Below are 24,780 nucleotides of genomic sequence, written 5' to 3' on the forward strand. Positions count from 1 at the left end.
AGGGTCAGCACTCACTCCCTGAGCCTCGCTCCCATCTCCTTCCCCAGCCCTTTTCAGGGAGCATTGTTGGCCAGTTCTGAGAGAACCTGATGAAAAGGGGAAATGCTCCGTCCACTGCACATCTACTTGGCTGTTCTTTTCCTTTTTTTTTTTTTTTAAACCACTCTCCAGCTGTTCTGTGATACAGCAAGAGTTTATAGTAAACGGATCAATCAATCAATCAACCAATAAACCACTGCCACCGAGACCATCAGGATGTTTCAGAGGTGCAGGTGTTTGCCACCAAGCCTGACAGCCTGAATTTGAATCTTTGGATCCACATGGTGGAATAAGAGAACTACCATTAAGTTGTCCTCTGATCTCCACACATGAACTGTGACATCCCTGTGTGTGTGTCACACACACACACACACACACACACACACACACACACACACACACACGAATGCAGTTTTAAAAGGCATAGCTTCTACCGAGACACTGTTTTTCAAATCATGCCTTTCATTAGCATGGCCCCAATGAACTACCCACTCCCTAATCTTCATAGCGGGAATGTTGGCATTTAAAATTCCTTCTCCCTCAGACAGCTCCTCAGGTTTGTTTCCTAGGCAACAACTGGCACAGTCAAAAATCATCAACAGTGGCTAGGCCTGGTATCCCACACTGATGGCCTGGCCTCAGGAAGGCAGAAGCAGGAGTTCAAGGCCATCCTCTGCTACACAGGCCAGTCTTCACTATGAGAAACCCTGTGCCAAAACCAATCTGGCCAGGGGGCCATGGTAATCCCCAGTGGATCTCAGTGAGTTTAAAGCCAGTCTGGCCTTCACACAAATTCCAGACCAGGTAGGACTACACAGTGAGACTCTGTGTCCCTGTCACAGTTTCTCTTCTATGGCTGGGATGAACTATGGCGATTTTAAGGCTAGGCTTAAATCCCAACACTCCAAAGAGGCAGATGCATCTCTGTGGGTTCGAGGCCAGCCTGGACTACGAAGCCCAGGGTAGACAGGGGCTGTTTCACAGAGAAACCCTGTCTCAGAAAACAAACAACAAAAAGAGTTGTCATGGTCGTGGTGTGTCTTCATAGCAATAAAACTCTAAGGAAGATAAGCAGTTAATGCTCTTAACCACTGAGTCATCTCTCTAGCTCCGTATGATGAAATAATCTGATAGGGGCTGGAGAGATGGCTCAGTGATTAAGAGCACTTGTTCTTACAGAAGACCCAGGTTCAGTTCCCAGCATCCACATGGTGATTCACACCACTGTGTAACTCCAGTTCCAGAGGAGCCAACACCCTCTTCTGTGTGTACTGACATGCACATGACGTACATACACACATATGGGCAAAACACTCATACACACACAATTAGAAAATATTCCAACAAAAGCCAACATAAGGAGAGCCACGTCCTGGCTCATGGTTCAAGGGTACATCCATCACTGTATGAAAGCGGAGGCTGCAGACGCTTGAAGCAGATGGTGACATCCTAGTCACAATCAGAAACAGTGCACTGAATACATGTTGCCCAGAATTCCAGACAGAGAACAGTTCTGTCCATGGTGGGCAGGTCTTCCTACCTCTATGAAGGCAATGAAAATAACCCCCACTGACATGCCCAGAGACCCACCTCCCAGGTCACTCTAGATTCTGTCAAGCTGACATTTAACACTAACCATCACAGACACCAATACTCACTACTTGTGCATCTGCACCTACATGAGCACACACTGGCCCTCAGAGGCTAGAGGAATCAGATTCCCCCAGAACTGGAGTTATAATAGACACACGGTTGCCCAGCTTGAACACTGGGAACTGAACTCAGGTCCTCTATAAGGCTCTCAATGGGTGAACCAGTCCCAGCGGACCAGTTCTTAACATTAAGCTGCGTTTGAGTTTCCCTGACCCACTTCCTGGAGCTTGAACTGATTCTACTTCCTGTTCTTGGATATTCCTGGAACCCGTGCCAGTTCTCACTATCTGGTCTTAGCTCATTGAGCAGGGTGGGCCCATCTCCCCCAAGGTTGTGAGTAATCTAGAATGAGAGGCAAAGGCAGGGTGTCCTTTGTTCTTAGATTGTATTCCTTGTTTGTCATGTGAGGGCATCTTGGAGGTCAGGGGACAACTTTTGGGAGCTTGTTCTCTCCTTCTACCATGTAAGTTCCAGGGATTGAATTTATATCATCACACCCGGCAGCGAGTGCCCTTACCCACTGAGCTGGTGAGCCAGCCTGTGGGTACTGCTAGTTTAGAAGTGGTCTATGACCCAAGAGATGTCCCTCCAGCTCCTGGGGTATCTGAGGTCTCTGGCCTCCAAGGGCATCTGCACGGCTATGTACATATACACATAAATAAAATAAAAGAACAAATCTTTTTTTAAAAGGTGTTTTGGTGGGATGTAAAGTAAATAAAAACTAATGTAAAACCCCAGCATTCAGGAGGTGGAGGCAGGAGGATTAAAAGTTCCAGGTCAGTCTCCACCTCATACCAAGTTGAGGACAGCCTGCACTTACATGAGGCTGTCTTTTTTTTTTTTTTTTTTAAAGCAGCATAACGGGTAGGACCTGGCAGACCGCGTGTGGCGCTACCCTAAGCAAGTATTAATTCTATTTTCCTGGAAGTAGTTCGCTGTCTTAACTGTTTTGAGACGGTGTCTGTAGCTCAACCTGGCCTCAGACTGACTTTGTAGCAGAGGATGACCTGGAATTTCGGATCCTCTGTCTTTCTCCAAGTGCTAAGACTGCACCCTTGGGCCAGTCCATCCACCTTATGCTGGGAATCAAAGCCTTCTCCTGGGTACTGGTTAATCACTCTACCGACTGAGCCATACTCCTGTCTGAGCTAGTTCCTTATGATCTATTTACTATGTTTGTTGTCTGCTTTTGTTTCTTGTTTGTTTTTCAAGACAGGGTTTCTCTGTGTATCCCTTGCTATCTTGAAACTCCCTCTGTAGAACAAGCTGGCCTCGAACTCAAAGATCTGCCTGCCTCTGCCTCCCATGTGTTGGGATCACAGGTGTGCATTGCCAAGAGCTAATTCTTTAGAATGAGGTCATAAAATTGCAAACTTGTGCCTCGGTCTGTTTTCCTGTCTCCTCGTATGACCTTCCCGCAGCACACGAGCTCCTATCAATGTAATGTCACTCAGAGCTCAGTCAATGAGTACTGTGCCCTTGAACCTCCAAACCCGTGAGGTAAATGAACCTCCTTTTTAATAAAGCGCCTTGGGTCTGATATTTGTATATCAGAAGATAAAATAAAACAGAACCACGGTGACTTTAGGGAAAAAGAAACTATTCAGTCAGGGAAAGGTTGGATGAAGTTGGTAGAAAAAAAAAAATCTTGGGTACAATCTAAGTGTCCGTCAACTGGCAATTCATTAAAGTGTTACCAACTATTCAGAGGAATAATTTCATGCAGCCTTGACACAAATGAAGTAAAGCCTAAGTCGCCCACAGCACATCAGGACATAAACAACACACAGACCAACAGCTGTATAAAGCTCTCAGGTGTTAGCAAGCAGCCATCCCCACTGCCTGTGCCCAGGAACCAAAGGGAACTCCAATTTCACAAACCCCAAAGGTGTCCCCATCTAGAAATGAGTTCTATTTTGACTGTAGGAGAACTTCTGGTGATTAGGTAAAAGCCAGCATTCCTCAGAAACTCTTGGAACTGGTTCCCACCTACCAAAGGGATGGTAGAAGGATGGGACCCCTTGCTAGCTTGGAGCTGGCAGAAGGTACGTATGACTACCCGGTACCTATCAGCCTATTGGAGCACATGCTGGTCTCCAGGCCCCTCAGTACCACAAATATCTGTTATACATTTCCAAGTTCACAAGCATCCTACCCCTTCTCCTGATCCCCTATCCTAAACTCCCTCCAGCTCATGGGGCTTCCCTCCTCTCAGCTACTCATTCTCCTTGGAACCCTGCACTCCCATGCTCGCTCTCTCTCTCTCTTCTCCCCCTCCCTCCCTCCCTTTCTGTTTTCTCTATTCTCCACTCCCACATAGCCCCAGCCATGTACAGTTTGCAGGCTGTGTTCAGTCTACTTCCTTCTCTCTGCTCTGGACTCTTCCAGAGGCCTCTGGCTGTTCTCTCTCTACAATAAAAACCTTCCCCTTAACCGTATCATACACACTGAAGAAAATACACACTAGTGTTATGGATAGCACATCGGCAAACCGTACCTGGAAGTTATTAAATTAGCTGTGCTCCTGAACATAAGATCAAGGGGAGAAATTATTTTCACTATATATCTTTGCGGTTTATTATTATCATCATCATTATTATTATTATTTAAAACGTGTTATTTTCACAAGAAGCCAAGAGGAACATACTTTTCAGGTTTTCCCCTCTTGCCAAAACCTTTCTGAGTGAAGATCCCAAACCCACTTAGGAAAGCACCCTTTCACTGTATCCAGGATCTTCACAAGACTTGCATCTAGAAATAATCTTTAAATTATTAGGGAGTTAGTTTCCAAGGTTACTTCTGAGAGACAGACTAATTCTACAACTGACCTGCCTTATAAATGCTATCAGTTTCTGGAAACCACATACCCAACTTAACGCTAATCTCCTCGTAAATACTCAACAACAAATTTTTTCCCGGTTACATTGCCCTGAGCACATTATATCCACCCTCCCTGATACTATCATCAACCTCTGTTCTTAATTGCAAGCACCGTTGCCCACATTAAGTTATTGAATTTTAGAAGCCAACCACCATTCCCTTACCCAATTCTCTCACTAACCCACAATTATAATTTACTTATTTTGGTTTTTTTGTATTGCTTTGAAGACAGGCTTCTTCTACTTAGCCTTGGCTGGCTTGGAACTCGCTATGTAATTCAAACTGGCCTCTAACTTGAAGCAATTCTTCCTCTGCTCCTCGAGGGGTTGTGAAATGTCAGAAGCGCGCCACCACGCCCTGCCAACGGTGGTACTCTGGCCGCCTTCAGACACTGCTATCCACACTCATGGACATGCAATAAGCTGGCAGAGACCTGCTCAAGGGTCCAAAGATAAGAGGTGCTGCGAGGCTCCAATTCGGCAAAAGACGCCAGGCTTGGGGCTGGGAACCGCCCAGAAGAAGCGGAAGTGGACTTCCCGCCCGGGGGAGGTCAAAGGGGGGTCCACGCGCAGAGCCGTGAATACAAGACATGGCCCTCGCCCAGGCCAGGACACAGAGGAAGCAGATGGAAGGAAGGAGCGGAGCATCTACCTCCGCAGGGGGCCCACACTGTAGTCCGACTTAACCAGGACCAGAAGCCCAATACCTGTACCCGCTACTGAGTCCGGAAAAGGAACATTAGTGCTCAATTGCTGGACTTCCGGTTTGTTGCCGGAAGCGGAAGTTGTTTGAGAGACTACAATAGTGGCAGCGTCGCTCTGGACCTCAACCGCGTTGCGCTACTCTATGGTTTTAAGTCGCCTCTTCTCCATGCTTCCGGGCTGGGCTCTGTTCAACCCCAAGTGGCTTCTGTCGCCCGGGAGGAGGGCTTCGTCTTCCTCCGCCCCTTTACCCAGTGTTAAAAAGAGAAGAGATGAGCAGGTATTCCTAAATCTCCGAGGCCACACCCTGGAACCTCTGATGCCACTCAAGAAAGACAGAAAGGAGTAGTGTCTTGTTCCACCTTGGGTGGGGTCACTCCGGTTGAGGCTTGGCGCGGTCTACTGGACAAGCCCTGTGTCCTACTTTGCTTTCTGTTGCTGTGATAAACACTGGGATCGGAAGCAACTTGGAGAGAAAAGAGTTTGTTACAGTTGACACGTTACAGTCACACCACCCAAGGAAACCAGGGCAGGAGCTGGGAGCGGAATCCAAGGAGGAACGCTGCTTACTGGTGCGAGGGTGGGTTTTTGTTTTGTTTTTTGACATTTTTTTTTTTTTTTTTTTTTTTTTTTTTTTGGAGCTGGGGACCGAACCCAGGGCCTTGCGCTTGCTAGGCAAGCGCTCTACCACTGAGCTAAATCCCCAACCCCTTTGTTTTTTTTTTTTAATCAAAGATGGCTAGCCCACAAATACCCCCGCTAATCTCTAACATCTTGTAAAACCTTCATGCAAAGGAATTCAAATATTTTCATCCCCCTTCCACCTCAACTAGTAAAACTTGTTTGTGCAAAAAAAAAAAAAAAAAAAACTCTGCTGCATTCCCAGAATGTGATGACCCAGAGCAGCCGACCACTCTGCCCTTTCCTTCATGCTGATTATGAATTAACCAATCAGACGAGATCCTGATATCCCTCTGGCACCAATGGACAGAAATTCAGTCACCACCTGCCTTAGAATAAAAGCTAAATGAACTTCGTGCCCCAGTGTGTTTGCTTGCCTGGTTTAGCTTTTGGCATACTCAAAAAGAAACTGTTTTTTTGCACAATTACTTCCTCCTTGTTTAAGTGTTTCTTTCTGCAGCTCCATGAATAGACTTTTTTCCAACACTAGTTTGCTCTCTTGCTTGCTTGGGTTTTGTTTCAATTTCTAAAATTTCATGTGTATGATTGTTTACCTTCTTGTAGGTCTGTGCACCACATGCATGCCTGATGCCCATGGAGGGTAGAAGACAGGCGGTGGAGCCCACGGAAATGGGCTAAAAGATGTGGTGAGACGCCACGTGGGTGCTGAGAATCTAGGTCAGTTCATCTGGAAGGGCAACTCTTAACCTCTGAGCCATCTCCTCGGCCCCTCAGCCAGCTGTCTGTCTGTCTGTTTGTCTGACTTTCCTTCTTTCTTTTTAAGATTTATTATGTATACAGAGTTCTGCCTGCATGTATGTTTGCAGGCCAGAAGAAGGCACCAAATCACATTACAGATGGTTGTGAGCCACCATGTGGTTGCTGGGAATTGAACTCAGGACCTCTGGAAGAGCAGTCAGTGCTCTTAACCTCTGAGCCATCTTACCGGCCCCTCAGCCAACTTTGCTGTACAGCCCAAGACCACCTTCCCAGTGACAGCACCACTGGGAAGTGGTGTCCACACTTCTAATCCAGCACTAGGGAGGCAGAGGTAGGTTGATCCTGAGTGAGTTCCAGGACATCCAGGGCTACACAGAGGGGGTGGGGAGATGTTGTTCTGGGGAGGGAGAGGGAGAAGGGGAAAGGGGCCTAAGACTCCTCCTTCTGGCCCTGTTCTAGGTATGGAAACAAGCAAGGGCCTTCCCCACTCACCTCTACAACCATGTTTCCTCCTCCCACTACACTCAATCTGGTTTCCCTGCCTGTGAATTGGGAGGGTGGATTAGGTCCTAGGCTTCCAGCATTTTCTGTGGATTGTTTCAGCAGACTGTGGGGGTCACCCGGGAGAGTCACACTTTGCATTAGAGAACAGGCCTGGTTTTGTAGGTTTAAACATTTAGGTGAAAGCAAATTGTCAACGTCAGATTTGCATTGTGTGCTGGGCCCCACCTTCTGTCCCCATCCTGTGTGTACTGAGCCCCACTCTCCTGTCCTCACCCCCATTCTCTCCAGGGACGAGATGGTCAATGGTCCCCATGTGTTCTCTTTCCTGAGACTTGTTCGCCCAGGTTCCAGCTCAAATGTAGCATCGTCCCACACAGCCCTCACCATTCCCATCCACCCAGGAGTGGCTCACAACCGTCTGTAATGGAATCTGATGCCCTCTTCTGGTGTGTCTGAAGACAGCAACAGTGTACTCACATACATAAAATAAATAAAATCTTTAAGAGAGAGAGAGAGAAGAAAGAATACTTCTTCATTTTTATCTCATTCATCCTTCTAGAAAGGGTCTGTGAAACCAGGGATCCTGCCTGTCTTGTCTCTTCCATGCCTCGATCAGACATGTGTGTCACTGATGTTCTTAGGATTGAATTTAGAGCTAGCTTCGTGCATGCAAGTGCTATACTGCTGTGCTGGTTCGTTCTCTCCCTCTCTCCCTCTCTCCCCCTCTCTCTCTCCCCTCTCATTCTCTTCCCTGCCTTCTTTACCTTTTAAAGCTACATTTATGCATTTATCTATTTTGTGGATTCCTGCACCACAGTGCCCATGTGGAGGTCAGAAGACGAGTTGCAGGAGTCAGTTCTCCCCTTCTACCTTGAGAGCCCCGCCAATGGAACTGTGGTCATCAAGCTTGGTAGCAAACACCTTTACCCACTAAGATAAAGTTTCCCAAAGTTTCCCAGGCTGGCTTTGAACATGTGATGCTCCTGCCACAGTTGGACCGTGCTCTCCAGTGGGTCTGAGTCATGCTCTTCTGCCCCAGTGTCTGACAGAACATTGACAGGTGTTCAGCTGGGATTACAGGTGTGTGATGTCAGGCCTTGCTCTGTCCCCGACACTTGAAACTCAAGCACAGGCTGTGTACGAATTTGCAAAATCACTGAGTCAAGGGGCAGAGAGGGCATGAAGTCTGTGTGATAAAGCCCACGTGATGGAGCCTACCAAAAATGGAGCTATACATGAACAAAGTTAAAGTCAATCACCTGGTACAATAAATAGCACAAAATAAACTCTGGTAAGTCTTGCTAAAGGAAAAGGCGGGGGTTTGGGGGTGAATGGGACTGAGAAGTTGAAAGCAGTGCTGGTCGGGCCTCAGCAAGCCTAGCTATATTAAAAGGGTTAGCATCTGGCTTGAGCTAAATATTAGACTCAGGATTCTGTTTCCTTGGACACACAGTTAAGATAAATATAGACTTGTTTTGCTAAAAAATAAAAATAAAAGAACCCTTTCTGACACTTTGCACCTGGATTGGGAATCTAGGCTGCTTCTCTGTGGGATCTGGCACCAACACACTGACAAGAAGAAGCTGTTCTGACCCCAGAGCTGCGGTGTCAAGCAGCAAAGTTTTCGACGCATTTGGAAAACAGGGTTCTCAGCACTGCCCGTGTCTTCCTTATCAGAAGGGTTTTCTCTTTCTTCCCTGTCCTTGGTAGTGCTGGGGACTGAAGCCAGGAGCCTTCCTCGTCCACCAAGCTGTGCCCCAAGGAAGACTTGGCAAATTCACAGTTGATGGGAATCGTACCATCACTCCAGCTTCTGGAAGCAGAGCCTCGGAGGCAAAGCTTGGTGACCTCGCCCCCTTGTGGCCTCAGCTCCCCAAGCCCCACATCACAGTGAACACAGTTGTGTAACCATCCTGGCGGGATGGTTCTAAAGAGAGACATCCATGCCCCTCCCTCTGGCTATCAGAGCAGCAAAGCAAACGGTCCCCAAGGAGTTGCAATTTCCCCAGAAGCATCCTGTTGTGGTAATCTCTTACCCCAGTAAGTTTGTATTAAAAACACACAACCAGTTATTATATTTACAAGCTATATGCCTAGATTGGGCAGATCTACCGCTTATACTAATTTTTCCCCGTCTATGAGACCCCTCGATATTTGCAGCTTCTCCTGGCCATGTTGTTCTGCTCCATCTTCCTTCCACCTACCTCCTCTTCCTCCATTCTTCTCCTCTCCTCCCCTCTCTCAGACCTCCAGCCCCACCTTTCCTTGCCACCGCCCAGTCATCAGCTCTAGCCTTTACTTGACCAGACAGAAAGGGGAGAAGGCTCAATGAACATCAAACTGTAAAAAGCCTCAGGGCGACCTACAACAGCATCCTGCTTAAAGAAGGAAAAGACCGAAGCCTGATGCCAGCCAGAGGAAGAACGGGTCTCCCAGAGGGAGATTTCACACAGTGTAGGCGGCCTGTCAGACTACCTTGCAGAACGACTGAAGCGGAGACAAGACTGGGCAAAGCCACCTTGACAAGAACGACTTAGTTAATCGTATCTGTGAACCAGCTGTCAGAACCCAGAGATGGATTTGGTGGGGAACGGTCACTGCACCATGTTCCTTTAGTCATTTCCCAGATGCGGCCATGTTAAATTTCTCTGCTTTTCACTCTTAATTACATGTCTTTTTAACAGCTGCACTGGAGACAGGTGGTGAGCGTCATTGCAGGAGCTAGGCTCGTAGGTACCCTGAAAGCTTTGCTGACATTTGGGGCTTTGAGCCCAGTTGGAAACCCTACTGGTGGGACCCACCAAGCATGGGCTGCCTTCCTCTCTCTGCTGTATGTGATACACAAGATCAACAGATGCTTGTGCCCATTAAATCTAATTGTGCATAAAAGTTCTAAGTGCAGAGAAGTGGAGAGGGCCAGCAAAAGAACAGCAACTGTGGAAGAGAAGAAGCAAAGGGGGGAGATTTAAAACTGGAAGTCAGGGCTAGAGAGATGGCTCAGTGGTTAAGAGCACTGACTGCTCTCCCAGAGGTCCTGAGTTCAATTCCCAGCAACCACATGGTGGTTCACAACCGTCTGTAATGGGAGCCGATGCCCTCTTCTGGTGTGTCTGAGGACAGCATACTCACATAGAATAAATAAATCTTTAAAAAAGAGAGAGAGAGAAAAGGAAAATCTCTCTCTTAAAGCAGAGGTCTCGGGACTGGGGATTTAGCTCAGTGGTAGAGCGCTTGCCTAGCAAGCGCAAGGCCCTGGGTTCTGTCCCCAGCTCCGAAAAAAAGAAAAAAAAAAAAAGCAGAGGTCTTTAAATGTGGCCAATGCTAGTATTCCAGGGGTTTGGGGGAGAGGTAATAGAATTGTTGGATTGTGTTTTTGTTACTCTTCTATTACAGGGAAGAGACACCCTGAGTAAGGCAACTTACAAAAGGAAGGCATTTAACTGGGGGCCTGCTTACAGTTTTAAAGGGTTGGTCCGTGATCATCATGGTGGAAAGCTTTCAAGCATGATATTAGAGCAAGAGCTGGGAGCTTTATAACCTTATTCATAGGCAGCAGGCAGGGGTGTGTGTGTGTGTGTGTGAGTGTTTGCGCGCGCGCGTGTGTGTGTATGTATGTGTGTGTATCCCTGTGTGTGTGTGCCTGTATGTTCCTGTGTGTATGTGGTGTGTGTGTGTGTGTGTGTGTGTGTGTGTGTGTGAGAGAGAGAGAGAGAGAGAGAGAGAGAGAGAGAGAGTGAGTAGGCTTTTGAAACCTCAAAGCCCACACCCCCAGTGACATACCTCATCCCCAAGGCCACACCTTCTACTCCCAAATAGCCTCACTAACTAGGGATCGAGCATTCAGATACAGGATTCTGTGGGGGTCATTCCCACCCACACCTCCGCAGCTCCTTCATGACCGAGTGAATGGTTGCGTTGGGTGGTTTGAAGATGAATGTTAACTTCCCATCCCGGGCTGTGGCTTAGCAAGCATTCTGACACTGGGCCATCTCTAAAAGGAAAAGTACTGATGCCACACTTTTCTTCAAACAGCAAATCGTCAGCTTTTAACGATTTACAAAATAGAAATTGAAAAAAAAAAAAAGGAGGGAGTTGAGGTTCTAATCTTGGCTCATTAAAAACAGACGCTTCCTTCTCTAGGACATTTGAGTTGTTGAGAATGAAGACCAAGAAGACAGGATGGTTGATTAAATCACATTGTTGAGTTGATCCATTTGAAATTTCAACGATTTCCTGGCTGGATGCTGCCAGTGTTGAGAACCGTTGGAAATGGGGGGAGGTCCCTGGGACCGCTGCTATGCTAACAGGGGCATCAGAAGTCTGCCTGGCCTTTACTTTGAAGTCATTTGGTGGTGTTATCTAAGGCTCTCCGATCCACTGGGTGGAGGAGGGTCAGCTTTGGCAACACCTGTGCATGCAGTCTGTCAGGGGTTGTGGTCTGACTCAATAAAACTGATTAACGACACCCTGATCTGGTTCTGAACTTCCTCGGCTTCACCCTGCCCCTGCCCTGCTGCCTTCTGACCCAGACCTTTGCCAGAACAGTTTTTGGATTTTTTTTTTTTTTCTTAAAGAGCTGGAAGAGGGTTTTATGGGGGAGGCTTGAGATCCCGGGAATGACTTTAGAAGAAAATTGTGGGGCCACTTGCCATGCATGGGGGCAGTGGATGGGAAGAGGAGAAAGGGAGTAAATGTGAGGAATATTGTTGACACAGTCATCTTGGAGAATTAGGTCATTGGCAGAGCTGACAAATGCTGTCCCACCAGGGAGCTCCAGTTCTGGGAATGCAGCCTAGGGAGCTCGAACACATGTGCCCCTGGAGATGCGTCCAAGGACATCCACCCCAGCACTACTTGTGACCCCAGAAAGTTGGCCCTGCTTCAGATGTTCATCAGTGAGTCGGGGGAGAAAAACATAACTTTTGTCTAATGCATTCACCGTAGACCAGCAGCCATCAGGAGACCACAGTGCCGTGACACCCAACAAACAAGTTTAATGAGCTTTTTTTAAAAAATCCATTTACCGCTAGGCTGTGATGGTATGCACCTTTAATCCCAGTGCTTGAAAGACAAAGGCAGGCAGATCTCTGACTTTGGGGCCAGCCTGGTCTACAGAATGAGTTCCAGGACAGTCAGGGCTACTCAGAGAAACCCTGTCTCAAAAACTAAAAACCAAGGGCTGGGGATTTAGCTCAGCGGAAGAGCGCTTGCCTAGCGAGCCCAAGGCCCTGGGTTCGGTCCCCAGCTCCGAAAAAAAAAAGAAAAAAAAAAAAAAACTAAAAACCAACCAACAACAACAACAACAAAAGTATGTACTTTTATTGTTTAATGATTCATCGTTGCCGTTGTTTATTTGTATCTTTAGTTGATTTTGAGACAGTCTCACTATGTAGCCCAGGCTAGCCTTAAACTTGTGATCCTCCTGTCTTAGCCTCCCACGCAGTTTGATTATAGATCCAGGCCACTGTACCTCATCTCTCTATGCATTTTTGTTTTAATCAAAATCGGTGCCGATTCGATGCTCAGTTGGTGAAATGTTTGGCATTCGTGCATGACATTCTGAGTTCAATCCCTGCCCCCCCCACATAGAAAGTTGAGGTGGTAGTGTACACTTATAATCTTAGCCCTGGTAAGGCAGAGATAGACTGATCTCTGGGGCTTGTTGGCCAGCTAGCTTAGCCTCATGGGTGAGCCCTGGATCCCAGTTCGGGACCCAGTCTTGAAGAAGAGGGTACAGCCATCGAGATGGCTCAACAGATAAAAGGGGCTTACTGCTGCGAAGCCTGATGACCCATGTTCAATCCCTAGAACCCACATTGGAAGTCAAAAACCCATCTTCAAAGATTGTTCTCTGACCGCCACACGTGTGCTATGTGACTGGCACTCACAGACAGATAGACAGACAGACAGACCTATATGTAGACCTAAATAAATAAATGCAACAGTAACAAAACAGCAGGTGGATAGTCCCTGAACACCAACGTTCAAGGTCGACTTCCAGCCTACACACCAAGGCACACACACCAAGACACACACACACACAAAAGGAAAGAAAGAAAAGAAAACCCCCAAACCACGCAGTACATTGTGGATATTTGTATGATAAAATCTAGCACCCTAGATTAGAAAGATGAACCCCAAGCCCCTCCATCAGTCAGAATAGGTTAAGTCTAGCACAATGTCTAGCACCCCAGGAGCTGTGACAACTGTTTCTTGATTGTGTCCACACGTATCCACGAGGGGTTGGCAGAGCTCAGTTCGATGCCTCCTCACGCTGGCACCAGGTTGACCAACAGCCACTAGCCGCCACAGCAGCAGGAAGGAGAGCCCAGCAGGTTGCTCCATCTCTCTAGCCTTCATGTCAGCCAAGGAAAAATATATGGCCAAAGGCCTTCAAGGATCAAGCAAGAGTTATTCTGTTATGTGCCCCAACTGATGGCCTCTGAGGGATAATACTGTGAGTTCTCCACCTTAATTATGTTAAGTGTATCACTTGTATGCTCTCTCTCTCTCTCTCTCTCTCTCTCTCTCTCACCCCCTGAGGGGGGTACATACATGTCTGTGTGTTCTGTATGTGTGCAGTCATGCGTATGCCATGGTACACTTAAGAGAGAGGTCAGTGGACAACCTCAGATGTCAGTCCCCACTTTCTACCTTTTTTTTTTTGTTTGTTTTTGAAATAAGAATCTCAGGGCTGGAGAGATGGCTCAGTGGTTAAGAGCACTGTCTGCTCTTCCAGAGGTCCTGAGTTCAAATCCCAGCAACCACATGGTGGCTCACAACCATCTGTAATGGGATCGGAAGCCTGACACTTCTCTCTGCTTCCTGCCTACAGTTCAAGCTGTAAGTTCTCAGCCACTATGGCTGTTGTGATGGTGACGGACACTTCCGGCTGAAACTGGAAGCTTGAATAAACCCTCCCTTCTATAAGTTGCCTTGGTCATGGCATTTTGTCTCAGTAGTAGAAAGGTAACTGAGACACGCTGCCTTCCGAGTGCTGGGATTGTGTGTCAGCAGGACCAGCTTCCATCTCGTTTTGAGATGGGATCTCTTTTGTTCACTGCTGCATCTGCTATTAGCTGTTCTGGGAGCTTTTCCTGATTCTCCTGACTTGGCCTCTCATCAAATAAGCACACTGTGATCGCAAACATGTACACTATCATGTCCTACCAGTACATGTATATGTATATGTATGTGTATGTGTATATGCATATACATGTATATCACTCAAGGTTGACTTCTAGCACACGCGCACACACACACACACACATACACACACGCACACACACGCACACAGATGCACACGGACGCACACACACACACACACGGACACACACACAGACACACAGACACACAGACACACACACAGACACACACACACACATACACACACACACACGTGCGCGCGGGCGGAAGGAAAAAAAAAAGAAAAGAAAAACCCCAAACCATGCAATACATTGTTGTCTGTGAGATTAAAAATCTAGCACCTTGGATTAGAAAGATGGACCCCCAAGGCCTCCTGCTGTCAGTCAGGGAAAGTTAAATGCATGCAGCTAGGACAAACAATTCAGCCTTTTCAAAGTAGAAAACACGACTCTAGTGAAGGTGTTCTCAACCTTCCTGATGCTGCTACCCTTTAAATACAGCTCCTCAGGTTGTAGCGTCTCCCCAACCATAAAACTATTTTCGTTGCTACTTCTTAACTATAATTTTGCTACTGCTATGAAACTTAATGTGAATGTCTTATCTGGAGGATATCTGATCTGTGAACCCTGTGAAAGGTCTGTTGTGCTCTCAATGCAGCCAGCACTCTCCTGAGAGGCTGTCTCACCTCTGTGTGTGCCCAGCTATGAACTTGACACAAGGCAAGTCTCTTATGAGGATTACTCTGAGGCTTCCTCTGGAGCAAGAAATGAATGTTTGTTGAATGAATGAATGACGACAGCCTTCTTCCTCTGGTCCCCTCAACAGATAGAGAACACTTGGTCTTTCCTCTTCTCCCAGGATTCTCAACAGGACTAGGTTTTTCTGCAGACTTCATGTTTCTGTGGCTGCATTGAGAAGCCACCTGTTTCTATGTGGCTATTTACAGCCCTATGTGTGACCATTAATGTGACAACTTATCCGGATTTCCTGAAAGTTTCTCACTTTCTTCATCTGAAGCCCTCTGTCCTCACATGGCTGGTCACCCCATTGAAGCCCCTCTTTATGGAAATTCTTCCTCTCCTCCTCAGTGGAGGGGCTGGCTGTGGCCTCACCTCCATATTTCAGACCTAAGATTTCACAAACCAGTCAGTGCGCAAGAGGCCGTCAATAAAGACAGAGAACATCAACTTGGACTTTCAGAACGGTCTTTATTCTTTAGAGCATGTAGGGTCCATGCTGCCTTGGATCTAGTTGTTGGCTATGGTCTAAAAAAAAGAAGGTTGGACAAAAACAGAGCAATTAGTCAAGATTGCAAGATTTGGGCCTGTAGGGACTGGGCTCATGTGGGAATGGCCTAGCCTTATCACTGGATACTGTGTGTCTCTGGGAGAGTGACTTGACCTCTCTGAGCCTTAGTTTCCTATCTTCATAGGAGAGGTAATAATAGCCTTGTAGGTATTCTTTTGTTTATTTGCTTGCTTTGGGTTTGGTTTGTTTTCTAAGACAAAGTTTCTCTGTGTAGCCCCGGCTGTCCTGGAACTCGCTCTGTTGACCAGGCTAGCTTTGAACTCAGTGATCAGCCTGCATCTGCCTCTGCCTCCCAAGTGCTGGATTTAAAGGCATATACCATGACCTCCTGGCCTCATGGGTATTCTCAGCTGAGCAATTAGCTAAGGTTCTTAACACAGTGAATCTACAAATCCCAGCCAGTACTCCTGTCAGTAAGAGCAGCCATTGTCTTGGACCTCCTGTGCCCAGATAAGGTCTTCTCTGTACCCCACCCCCACCCCAAGAACCCACATTATGGTTCTCAGCATCTTTCCCTCTAGTGTCTGTTTTTCACCTGTCCACCAGCATGGCATCAACCCATTGTCTGACATACTCTCTGTCCCCCTTGACTAGCAAGGACCTGGGCCAGGGGACACTTCTCAATACCTGTTAGATTTTGGAAGTGTGGCCCCATAAAACATTCCTGAGCTCTCTGTAATGTCCCCAAAGGTCCCTTCCTGGCTCCCATGGGCCTCAAGCCTCCTGCAGATCCTTCTGAAAGTCCCCGGCAGGCTTTATTGCCTCACCTCCTCGATCCATTCATTGAAGGCTGACACACGGGTGAACACCGTGGGCTTCTTCAGGGTGTTACAGCCCAAGGAGGACACGAAGCTGGTCACACCATGGACCTGCCAGGTTCCATTCTCAGCGGGACAGTTGAGGGGTCCTCCAGAGTCACCCTGCAGTGATGAAAAGAGCAGAGGGTAGGGTGTGTCTGAGGATAAGGAGCGGGCTCTGACTTCAGTGACATCGATCAACGTTCACACTGCTTCACCTCTCTGGAGACCAGATTGCAAAGGAAGGCAATGGTTCTGGACCTGAGGTCATAAACCCTTTGGGGGGAGGGGGAGCACCTTTCAGATATCCCGCATAACAGATATTTACGTTACGGTTCATAACAGCAGCAAAATTACAGCTCTGAAGTAGCAACCATAATTTTATGGTTGGGGGCCACCACAACATAAGGCACTGTATTAAAGGGTCACAGCATTAGGAAGGTTGGGAACCTCTGACATCAGGGTTAAAGAGACAATATAAGACTTCAGCACAGGGGGCTGGAGAGATGGCTCAGCGGTTAAGAGCACCGACTGCAGGGTTGGGGATTTAGCTCAGTGGTAGAGCGATTGCCTAGCAAGCGCAAGGCCCTGGGTTCGGTCCCCAGCTCCGAAAAAAAGAAAAGAAAAAAAAAAAGAGCACCGACTGCTCTTCCAGAGGTCCTGAGTTCAAATCCCAGCAACCACATGATGGCTCACAACCATCTGTAATGGGATCTGATGCCCTCTTCTGGTGTGTCTGAAGACAGCTACAGTGTATTCATATACAATAAAATAAAATCTTAAAAAATAAATTTATAAAAAAAAAAAAGACTTCAGCACAGCACCCAGCAGAGGCAGCTCTCTAGAGACGGGGCCTCTCATCATCTGCACCACATTTAATGCTTTGAGGTTTTGTTTAGTTTTAATTGAGATACTGTATAAAACCCAGGCTGATCTTGAACTTGGCAATCCTCCTGCCTCAGCTTCCTTTTTTTTTTTTTTTCGGAGCTGAGGACCGAACCCAGGGCCTTGCGCTTGCTAGGCAAGCGCTCTACCACTGAGCTAAATCCCCAACCCCTGCCTCAGCTTCCAAGAGTGCTGGGATTCCAGGTTAGGGTGATAACCTGTGTTTATACACAGCAAGAACATTCTGAATGTTTAACCATCACCTCAAAGCCACAACTGATACGGGCAGGCGGTGCAGCTCAGTTGACACAGCACTTACTTAGCGTGCACAAAGCTGTGAACTCCACCCTATTGCTGCACCAACTGGATGCGGTGCTGATGCTGCAAGACTATCACTCAGATGAAGGCAGGAAGATTAGAAATCCCAGGGAACTCTTGGCTACACAGTAAGTCTGAAGCCCAGACTGTGCTATACCAGATTCTCAAAACAGTGGCTGGCCAAGTGCGGTGGTGCATACCCTGGATCCCAGAACTTGGGAGACTGAGACAGGTCATTGCTATAAGTTCGAGACCAGCCTAGACTATATGGTGATCTCAGGCCAGTTAAGGCTACATCGTGGGACCCTATCTCAAAAAGCAAATGGCAAAAAGGAATATGGCGGGACTGGGAGACTGGAAGCTGTCAGGCTAGGTGGGAGCTAAGCTAGAACCCAGGCTCCTGATCCAACCTCTGAGTTTCTTGTCACCCCCACCTGGCCTGGAGACAGTATTAGCAAACCTAATAGGTCTATCCACCTCAGGGCACATGGTGGAGGGTCTTTAGGGCCCTTCCCACATGCTTGCCCAGGCAGACTCACGTTGCAGCCAGACTGGATATCGCCGCCAGCACACACCATGGTCTTCTTCACAGAGAAGCCCCACCAGTCCCACTTGGAGCAGTGTGCATAGTCCACCACAGGCAGCAGGGCCTGCTGCAGCTTGTCTGGCAGAGGCCCATTGGCTGGGGAGACAGAGGACATTGCATGGGACACCTGGGAGTCACATAGTGGGAGCCTTCAAGGCTCTTTCAGCCTGGTAGGAACTATGGGGTCTTGCCTGCTCTGTGTTCTGGGGCACTGGGCACACGGTAGACATCCCATAATGATCCACTGGACATATTTGTGTTTGGGAGGATCGGGGAGAAGGTAGGAACTGGAGGGGAATTCAGGGGCGGGATAAAGATGGTTTCTGCTGTGACCCTCTACCCCACTTGCCCCAGATGCTGTCTCTGTGGTCAGCACATACTGGAGAGACGGCCCCAGCCGCTGATGTAACACGGTGCTCCATTGGGTAGGATTTCACCAGCAGGAGGGAGGCAGGCGAGCTGGACGGTGTCTCCCAGCTGGGCACTTCTTGAGAGCTTGACCAGAGCGATGTCATTGCTAGAGGGAGGGGGAGTCCCATGAAACCTGGTCCACTATCATGCCCCTCCTTTGCTCCAGAGATTTGCAGTTCTAGGGAGTCCATTATCTCTTGGATTCTGAACCCATTTACTGATTGATTTTGTGGTGCCGGGGCTTGAACTCAGAGCTTTGCACAGGCTAGGCAGCTGCTGCGAGATCGAGCCACACTCTGGCTCTGTCTGAGTCATTTGTCCTGCTTTGTTTTTGAGAAACAGTCTCACTATGTAGCCCTGGCTAGCCCACATCGACTGAGCTGGCCTGTTACTCACAGAGACTCACCTGCTTCAGCTTCCCTGTGCTAATATTTTTTTTTTTTTGGTTCTTTTTTTCGGAGCTGGGGACCGAACCCAGGGCCTTGCGCTTCCTAGGCAAGCGCTCTACCACTGAGCTAAACCCCCAGCCCCCCCCCCGCCCCTGTGCTAATATTAAAGGTGCATGTTGCCACACCTCTTTTCCAAATCCATCCTTAAAATGGAACAGCTCTAGGAGGCCTCACAGCCACTTTAGCCCTGATGACCTTAGTCATTGGTGGTCTCCATGATCCATTATGTCCTCTGGAAGGCTCAGGGTCACAGTTGCCCCCCAGTCCCAGTGCTTCCCAATGCAGTGGTCTAAGCTAATGTGTGAGAACCCACACTTCTGACAGCCCCCTAGAGGACGATGTTGTTGCCTGGGTACCACACTGTGGCTACCATTACTCTCCATCTTGCCTGTCTACCTGCCACTCAAATCACTTCACCGGGGTCTGATGAAGCTCTCCGCTCATTCTGGGCTTCTGGCCAAGATGGGCTAGAGCCTTAACCCACCACTCTAGTTAATGCAGCCACCACAGCCTGTGTCACTTGGACTCAGCCAGCCGACCCTGGCAGTGACCTCTCCAGTTGCTTGGCGTCTTGCAGAATAGAACCCCAACTCCACACCCGAGACTTCACTCACCCACAGCTCACACAATTGGAGTTCCACTTGGGGTGCACAAAGAGGTCTCCAGCATTGACGGGGATCACTTGCTCTGGGCCCTCCTCCACACCGCGTTCAAACTCACCCAGTACCACCTGGTAGGTGCGAGAAGTCCTGCAGGGGAGAAGAGGTCAGTTTGAACCTGGAGCCAACCTTGCTTCCTCTCCAGCTTCCCAGGACACACGCAGGGATAGTGAGTGAGTGGGGCATGCACCGGCACAGGGGTAGAACTCACGAGATGCAGTGGCCTGCAGTCATAACCCAGTCAGGGGCAATGAGGGTGCCACCACAGGTATGGTGGAAGCTCCCATCCTTCTCATACTGAAGGGAGACCTGATGGCCAAGAAGAAAAGAGCTTGAGTGGCCTAGACCCAACACCATGGGTTGCCACCAGTGGCTTCATAGGTTATGTGCTGTATAGCTCTAGAAGATTCTATTTGTGTGAGGGAAAAATGGCGCCCTCTGTAATATGCATACTATGCAGCTTCTCAGGGGACTCTGTCACTTTCCCATTAGCATCACATTTTGATTTGCCCAAGCCTCCCACCACAGGTTTATGTTGTCTCTGGGGTCCTCAACACTCTCTGCCCTCTGAGGCATCCACAAACTTTGTGTTTCCTGAGGGCTCCCCAAAACCCCTGTCCTATCCAGCCCCTCCCCATTCTCCTGAACCCTAGATCTTTCAAGGCCTCTGTTAAGACATGCCTCACATTGAAGCCTCACCTTCTCCTCCCTATGCATTCTGACTTTCTCCAAAAGCTCTCTTACAACTGTGTGCGGTGGTCTAGACCTGGGATTCCACCATCAGAGAAGAAGGCAGAAAGACTGTGGTTCAAGACTAACTGAGGTTATGTGAGACTGTCTCAAAGAAAAGAAAGAAGTAAAGAAGGAAAGAAAGAAAGAAAGAACTCTTCACCACTGAGACTGTCTCAAAGAAAGAAAGGAGGGAAGGAAGGAAGGAAGGAAGGAAGGAAGGAAGGAAGGAAGAAAGAAAGAACTCTTCACCACTGAGACTGTCTCAAAGAAAGAAAGGAGGGAAAGAAGGAAAGAAAGAAAGAAAAAAAGAAAGAAAGAAAGAACTATTCACCACTGAGACTGTCTCAAAGAAAAGAAAGAAGGAAAGGAAAAAAGAAAGAAAGAAAGAATTCTTCACCATTGAGACTGTCTCAAAGAAAGAAAGGAAGGAAGGAAGGAAGGGAGGAAGGAAGGAAGAAAGAAAGAAAGAAAGAAAGAAAGAAAGAAAGAAAGAAAGAAAGAAAGAACTCCCCACCACTGAGTTCTCTCTAGGCCTGGGTTTGGTTCTTGAAACAGAGTCTCATAGAAGCCAGGGTGGCCTCAAACTTGCTGTGTAGCTGAGGCTGACCTTGAACCCCTGATCCTTCTGCCTCTACTGAGTTACAAGTTTGCATGTAACAACTATGTTTGCCTTACTTTATATTAAACTTAAATAGCCACATGAGGCTCGTTACTATGTTACACAGGGAGTCCAGCCTTCTGAAAATCTCCCCAGAGACCTCTCTGATGTTCCTAACCCTTTTACAGCTCCCAGAACTGTAGGAGTTTAGAAACAAAACATTCCCTCTAAACACAGCCCCCACAATTCCACTGCTATTAAGCCAACCCCTTAAACACCACCCTTTCCCCGGATTCCACTTTCAAATCCCAGCCAAGATTACAGATGGAGCAGTTACAACCTCCAAGAAATGCCTGTCCAAGATTTCGGGCCTTTTGAAGTCAAAGTAGGGAGTGGAGAGGAACTGGTGGGGTCAAGGGAGGCTGCCACGTCAGCAGACCCGGGGTTCAGAGCCCACAGTGGAAGCGGGCACAGCTGCTATCAACCTTACCTGCCAAGGCCAACTGTAGGGAACGGCGTCCTCACCGTTGACAACTCGGCTGGAGGGGTTGTAGGAAGGCTGGCCACAGCCTGAGGCTACACACAATGATAGAGAAGTCAGTCAGTCAATCCTCAGAAGGAAAAAAGGGGAGGGGGGGCTTTTTAAGCATGGTGGTGCCTGCCTTTAATCCCAACACTTGGAGGCAGAGGCAAGCTGAATTCTATAAATTCAAGGCCAGCTTGATTTACACGGTGAATTCCAGATCAGCCAATGCTACATAGAGAGATCCTGTCTAAAAAGAAAAAGGAAAAAGAGGAAGAGGAGAAGGAAGAGGGAGAGAAGGAGGAAGAGGAGGAGGAGAAAGAAGAAGAAGAGAAAGAGGAGGAAGAAGAGGAGAGGGGTTGGGGATTTAGCTCAGTGGTAGAGCGCTTGCCTAGCAAGCGCAAGGCCCTGGGTTCGGTCACCAGCTCCGAAAAAAAAGAAAAAGAAAAAAAAAAAAAGAAGAGAAGAAGAGGGAGGAGGAAGAGGAGGAGAAGGAAGAAGAGAGGAGGAAGAGGAGGGAAAGCAAAGGAACAAGTTTTGGGACCTCAGGTGAGCCCTTCCCCTCTCTAGATTTCACTAGCCATGTATGAACTAGCATTTATGCATTTAACCTACGACAGAACTTGCCAGAGTCAGAGAAGGGCAGGGTTTCCTTTAGTTCAAGGACTGAAGACTTAGAACTGTGCCTGGTATTCAAGGAGCCCCTAAACTCTGGAACTAAATTGCTTGTTATAATGGCTGTGATCCCAGCATTGAGAATCTGAGCCCAAAGGATCAGTCACTAGTTTGACAGAAGCCTGGACTAACAGAGTGAAATCCCCTCCCTCAAAACAAAATGGGGCTAGTGAGATACCACCCAGGCTAATGACCTGAGCTGTTTCCCAAAAGAGAGAACTAACTTCTTCTACAAGTTGTCCTCTGGTCTCCACATGAGCTCCGTAACACACGTACAGTCCCCAACAAATAAGTAAATGTATTAAAAAAATTTTTTAAATGATAGCTAAAAATGACATGTTAGCTCACACCTGTACTTGAGAGAGGGAACAGTAAGATTGCCAGGAATATCAAGGCAGGCTGAGCTATAACACGAAACTTTCAATAATAATAATAATAATAATAATAATAATAATAATAATAATAATAATTTTTTAAAGGTGACTGTTATGAAGTGTATGTTTGAGTGAGGCAGTCTGGCACAAACTGAAACTTGGCCACTTGCTCAGGATGAACTGTTTTACTGTATTTTTTAAAAAGATTTATTTATTATATATAAGTACACTGTAGCTGTCTTCAGACACACCAGAAGAGGGCATCAGATCCCATTAAAGATGGTTGTGAGCCACCATGAGTTTGCTGGGAATTGAACTCAGGACCTCTGGAAGAGCAGTCAGTTGCTTTTAACCACTGAGCCATCTCTCCAGCCCAGCTGTTTTACTCCAAAGCACAGTTTCCTCCATTGACTCCAAACTGTGATGGTTTGCCTGGGGTCCTATAAGAAAAACAACCAGCCCCCTGCCTCCTGCCTGACACAGTAGATGCTCAGTAAATGCCATCTGTTACCATGGTGGCAAAGGAAAGCTTTGTGGGCTGGGTCACAGAAGACTGAAAATTCAAGTGGGAGCCATCAAACCACAGAGCCCACCCAGACCCTAAGCCAGGAGGCTGTCCACTGTCACCTCAAGAAGTCTTACCCTTTGGGCTCCTGATCTTTCTGAGCTGGTTCATTTGCAGCTTGCCTGCCTCCCCCACCCCTGGCCCAGAGCCAAGCTGAAGCTCCTACAGTCAAATCCTAGTCGAAGCTGAGACCTTCTGTAGAAGCAGGCCTCGGGTGTCACCCAGGGGGCAAGGAGTGAGGGTCGGTCATATTCCAGGGGCTCCCAGGCTGAGGCAGCATGGAGACACGGGACAAGCTGAGGGCTTACCAAGGGCCACAAGCAGGAGGGAACACAGCAACCGGAGCATAGTGAGCTTCAGGATGATAAGAAAGAGATGTGGTGCTGTGGCTCTAATATAGCACCGGAGGCAGGAGGAGGGGATGGCGTCAGGCCCCACTCCCACAACAGGTGGCGGAACAGCAGCTTTTTCAAGGCCCAAGGCTAAATACCAACCGCTAGATTAAGGAACAGGAGCTGAGGAAGAACCCCATGCTTCCCCCAACCTGTGATTGCACAGGTGACACAGAACAGCCAGCTGATAAGAGAGGGACAGAATGGCTCTATGGGAGAGGCCAGCCTTTCCCAGGGAAGGCCAGAACACTGTAGCTGGTCAGGCCTGGGTTCAGATCCTGGCTTTGTCTTCTCCAGTGTTTAGTTTGAGTACTGTGTCTCAGAGCTCTATTCTCTGACATGGGATTGATCAAAAAGGACTGTTTTTGAGTAATTTCCCTGGTATACACGGTTCCAGCCTGTCTAGAGTCTCTCTAGCGGTATCCCCAGATGAACCCACACAATTTTAAAAAGTAGTTTCTAACCAGTGAGAGTGGCTGCCATAGGGAAACGGAACATGGGTGATCGGGAGGGGAGCCCTCCCTTCCCAGAGGCAGAGTGACATATTGACTATGGGGCCAGTATGCAACTGAGTCTGGAAGCCAGCTATGAGAATGGGCGGAGGGAGACACTCAGCTCTGGCTCAAGAAAAAGGGAGGCTGTGGGTGGGGCTGGAGGCAACGTGGAGCTGGGTGAGGTGTCCTGGTCTGTAATCCCTGCTGCTCCGAGGCTGAGGCAGGAGGATTATGAGTTGGTACTCAACTTAGGGCTGCACAGTAAGGCCCTGTCTCAAAGCAGGCTGGAAGGGCAGAGTAGCACCTTCAAACGAGTCCCTTGGTTTCATCCTTGGCAAGGAAGGGGAGGAAGCCGAGAGGGAGATGGAGACAGAAGAGGAGACAAGGAAGAAGGGACCGGGGAAGGGGAGGAGGGGAAGGAGGGGAGGGGGAGGAGGGGGAGGAAGGAGAGGAATATAAAAGAGGAAGCAGACTTGCTTGGTACCTAAGGGGGCCATCGAGCCTGACCCCCTGAGTTGGATCCCCAGGACCCACCTGTTACAAGGAGAGGACCAACTCCTGCGAGTTTCCTTCTGACCTCCACGCATGCTTTGACACATGCACCCACTCCCATCACCCCCCTACACACACACACACACACACACACACACACACAGAGGCATCAAAAATGCAATCGAAGGCTTTAAACAA

The 24,780-nt window shown here is 48.1% G+C and overlaps 1 protein-coding gene and 1 long non-coding RNA gene across 2 annotated transcripts; one reads left to right on the top strand and one right to left on the bottom strand.

The window, feature by feature from the left end:
• The first annotated feature begins 5,375 nt into the window (after positions 1-5,375).
• Positions 5,376-7,692, top strand: LOC148006114 (uncharacterized). Its single transcript, XR_015621253.1, has 4 exons — positions 5,376-5,853; positions 6,519-6,632; positions 6,739-7,005; positions 7,467-7,692. It is a non-coding gene; the product is annotated as an uncharacterized LOC148006114 (long non-coding RNA).
• Positions 7,693-15,512: 7,820 nt separating this feature from the next.
• On the bottom strand, positions 15,513-23,590 carry Cela3b (chymotrypsin like elastase 3B). Its single transcript, NM_001106692.1, has 8 exons — positions 23,513-23,590; positions 21,558-21,643; positions 19,949-20,046; positions 19,693-19,827; positions 18,599-18,735; positions 18,172-18,314; positions 16,400-16,552; positions 15,513-15,589 (listed from the first exon to the last, which is right to left on the bottom strand). Exons 1-8 carry the CDS (start codon positions 23,550-23,552, stop codon positions 15,572-15,574), a joined length of 810 nt encoding a protein of 269 aa, NP_001100162.1. The 5' UTR covers positions 23,553-23,590; the 3' UTR covers positions 15,513-15,571.
• Positions 23,591-24,780: the final 1,190 nt, after the last annotated feature.

This window comes from Rattus norvegicus, chromosome 5, assembly GCF_021556685.1.
Source record: "Rattus norvegicus strain SHRSP/BbbUtx chromosome 5, alternate assembly SHRSP_T2T, whole genome shotgun sequence".
Lineage (NCBI taxonomy): Eukaryota > Metazoa > Chordata > Mammalia > Rodentia > Muridae > Rattus > Rattus norvegicus.

What these genes read in the sequence shown, in the direction of transcription:
- Cela3b (NM_001106692.1), bottom strand. Translation starts at nt 23,552, where the DNA reads ATGCTCCGGTTGCTGTGTTCCCTCCTGCTTGTGGCCCTTG. An exon ending in CCTCCTGCTTGTGGCCCTTG is followed by an intron (nt 21,644 to 23,512) that starts GTAAGCCCTCAG and finishes CATTGTGTGTAG; the next exon opens with CCTCAGGCTGTGGCCAGCCT. An exon ending in TCCAATTGTGTGAGCTGTGG is followed by an intron (nt 18,736 to 19,692) that starts GTGAGTGAAGTC and finishes CCCTCCCTCTAG; the next exon opens with CAATGACATCGCTCTGGTCA.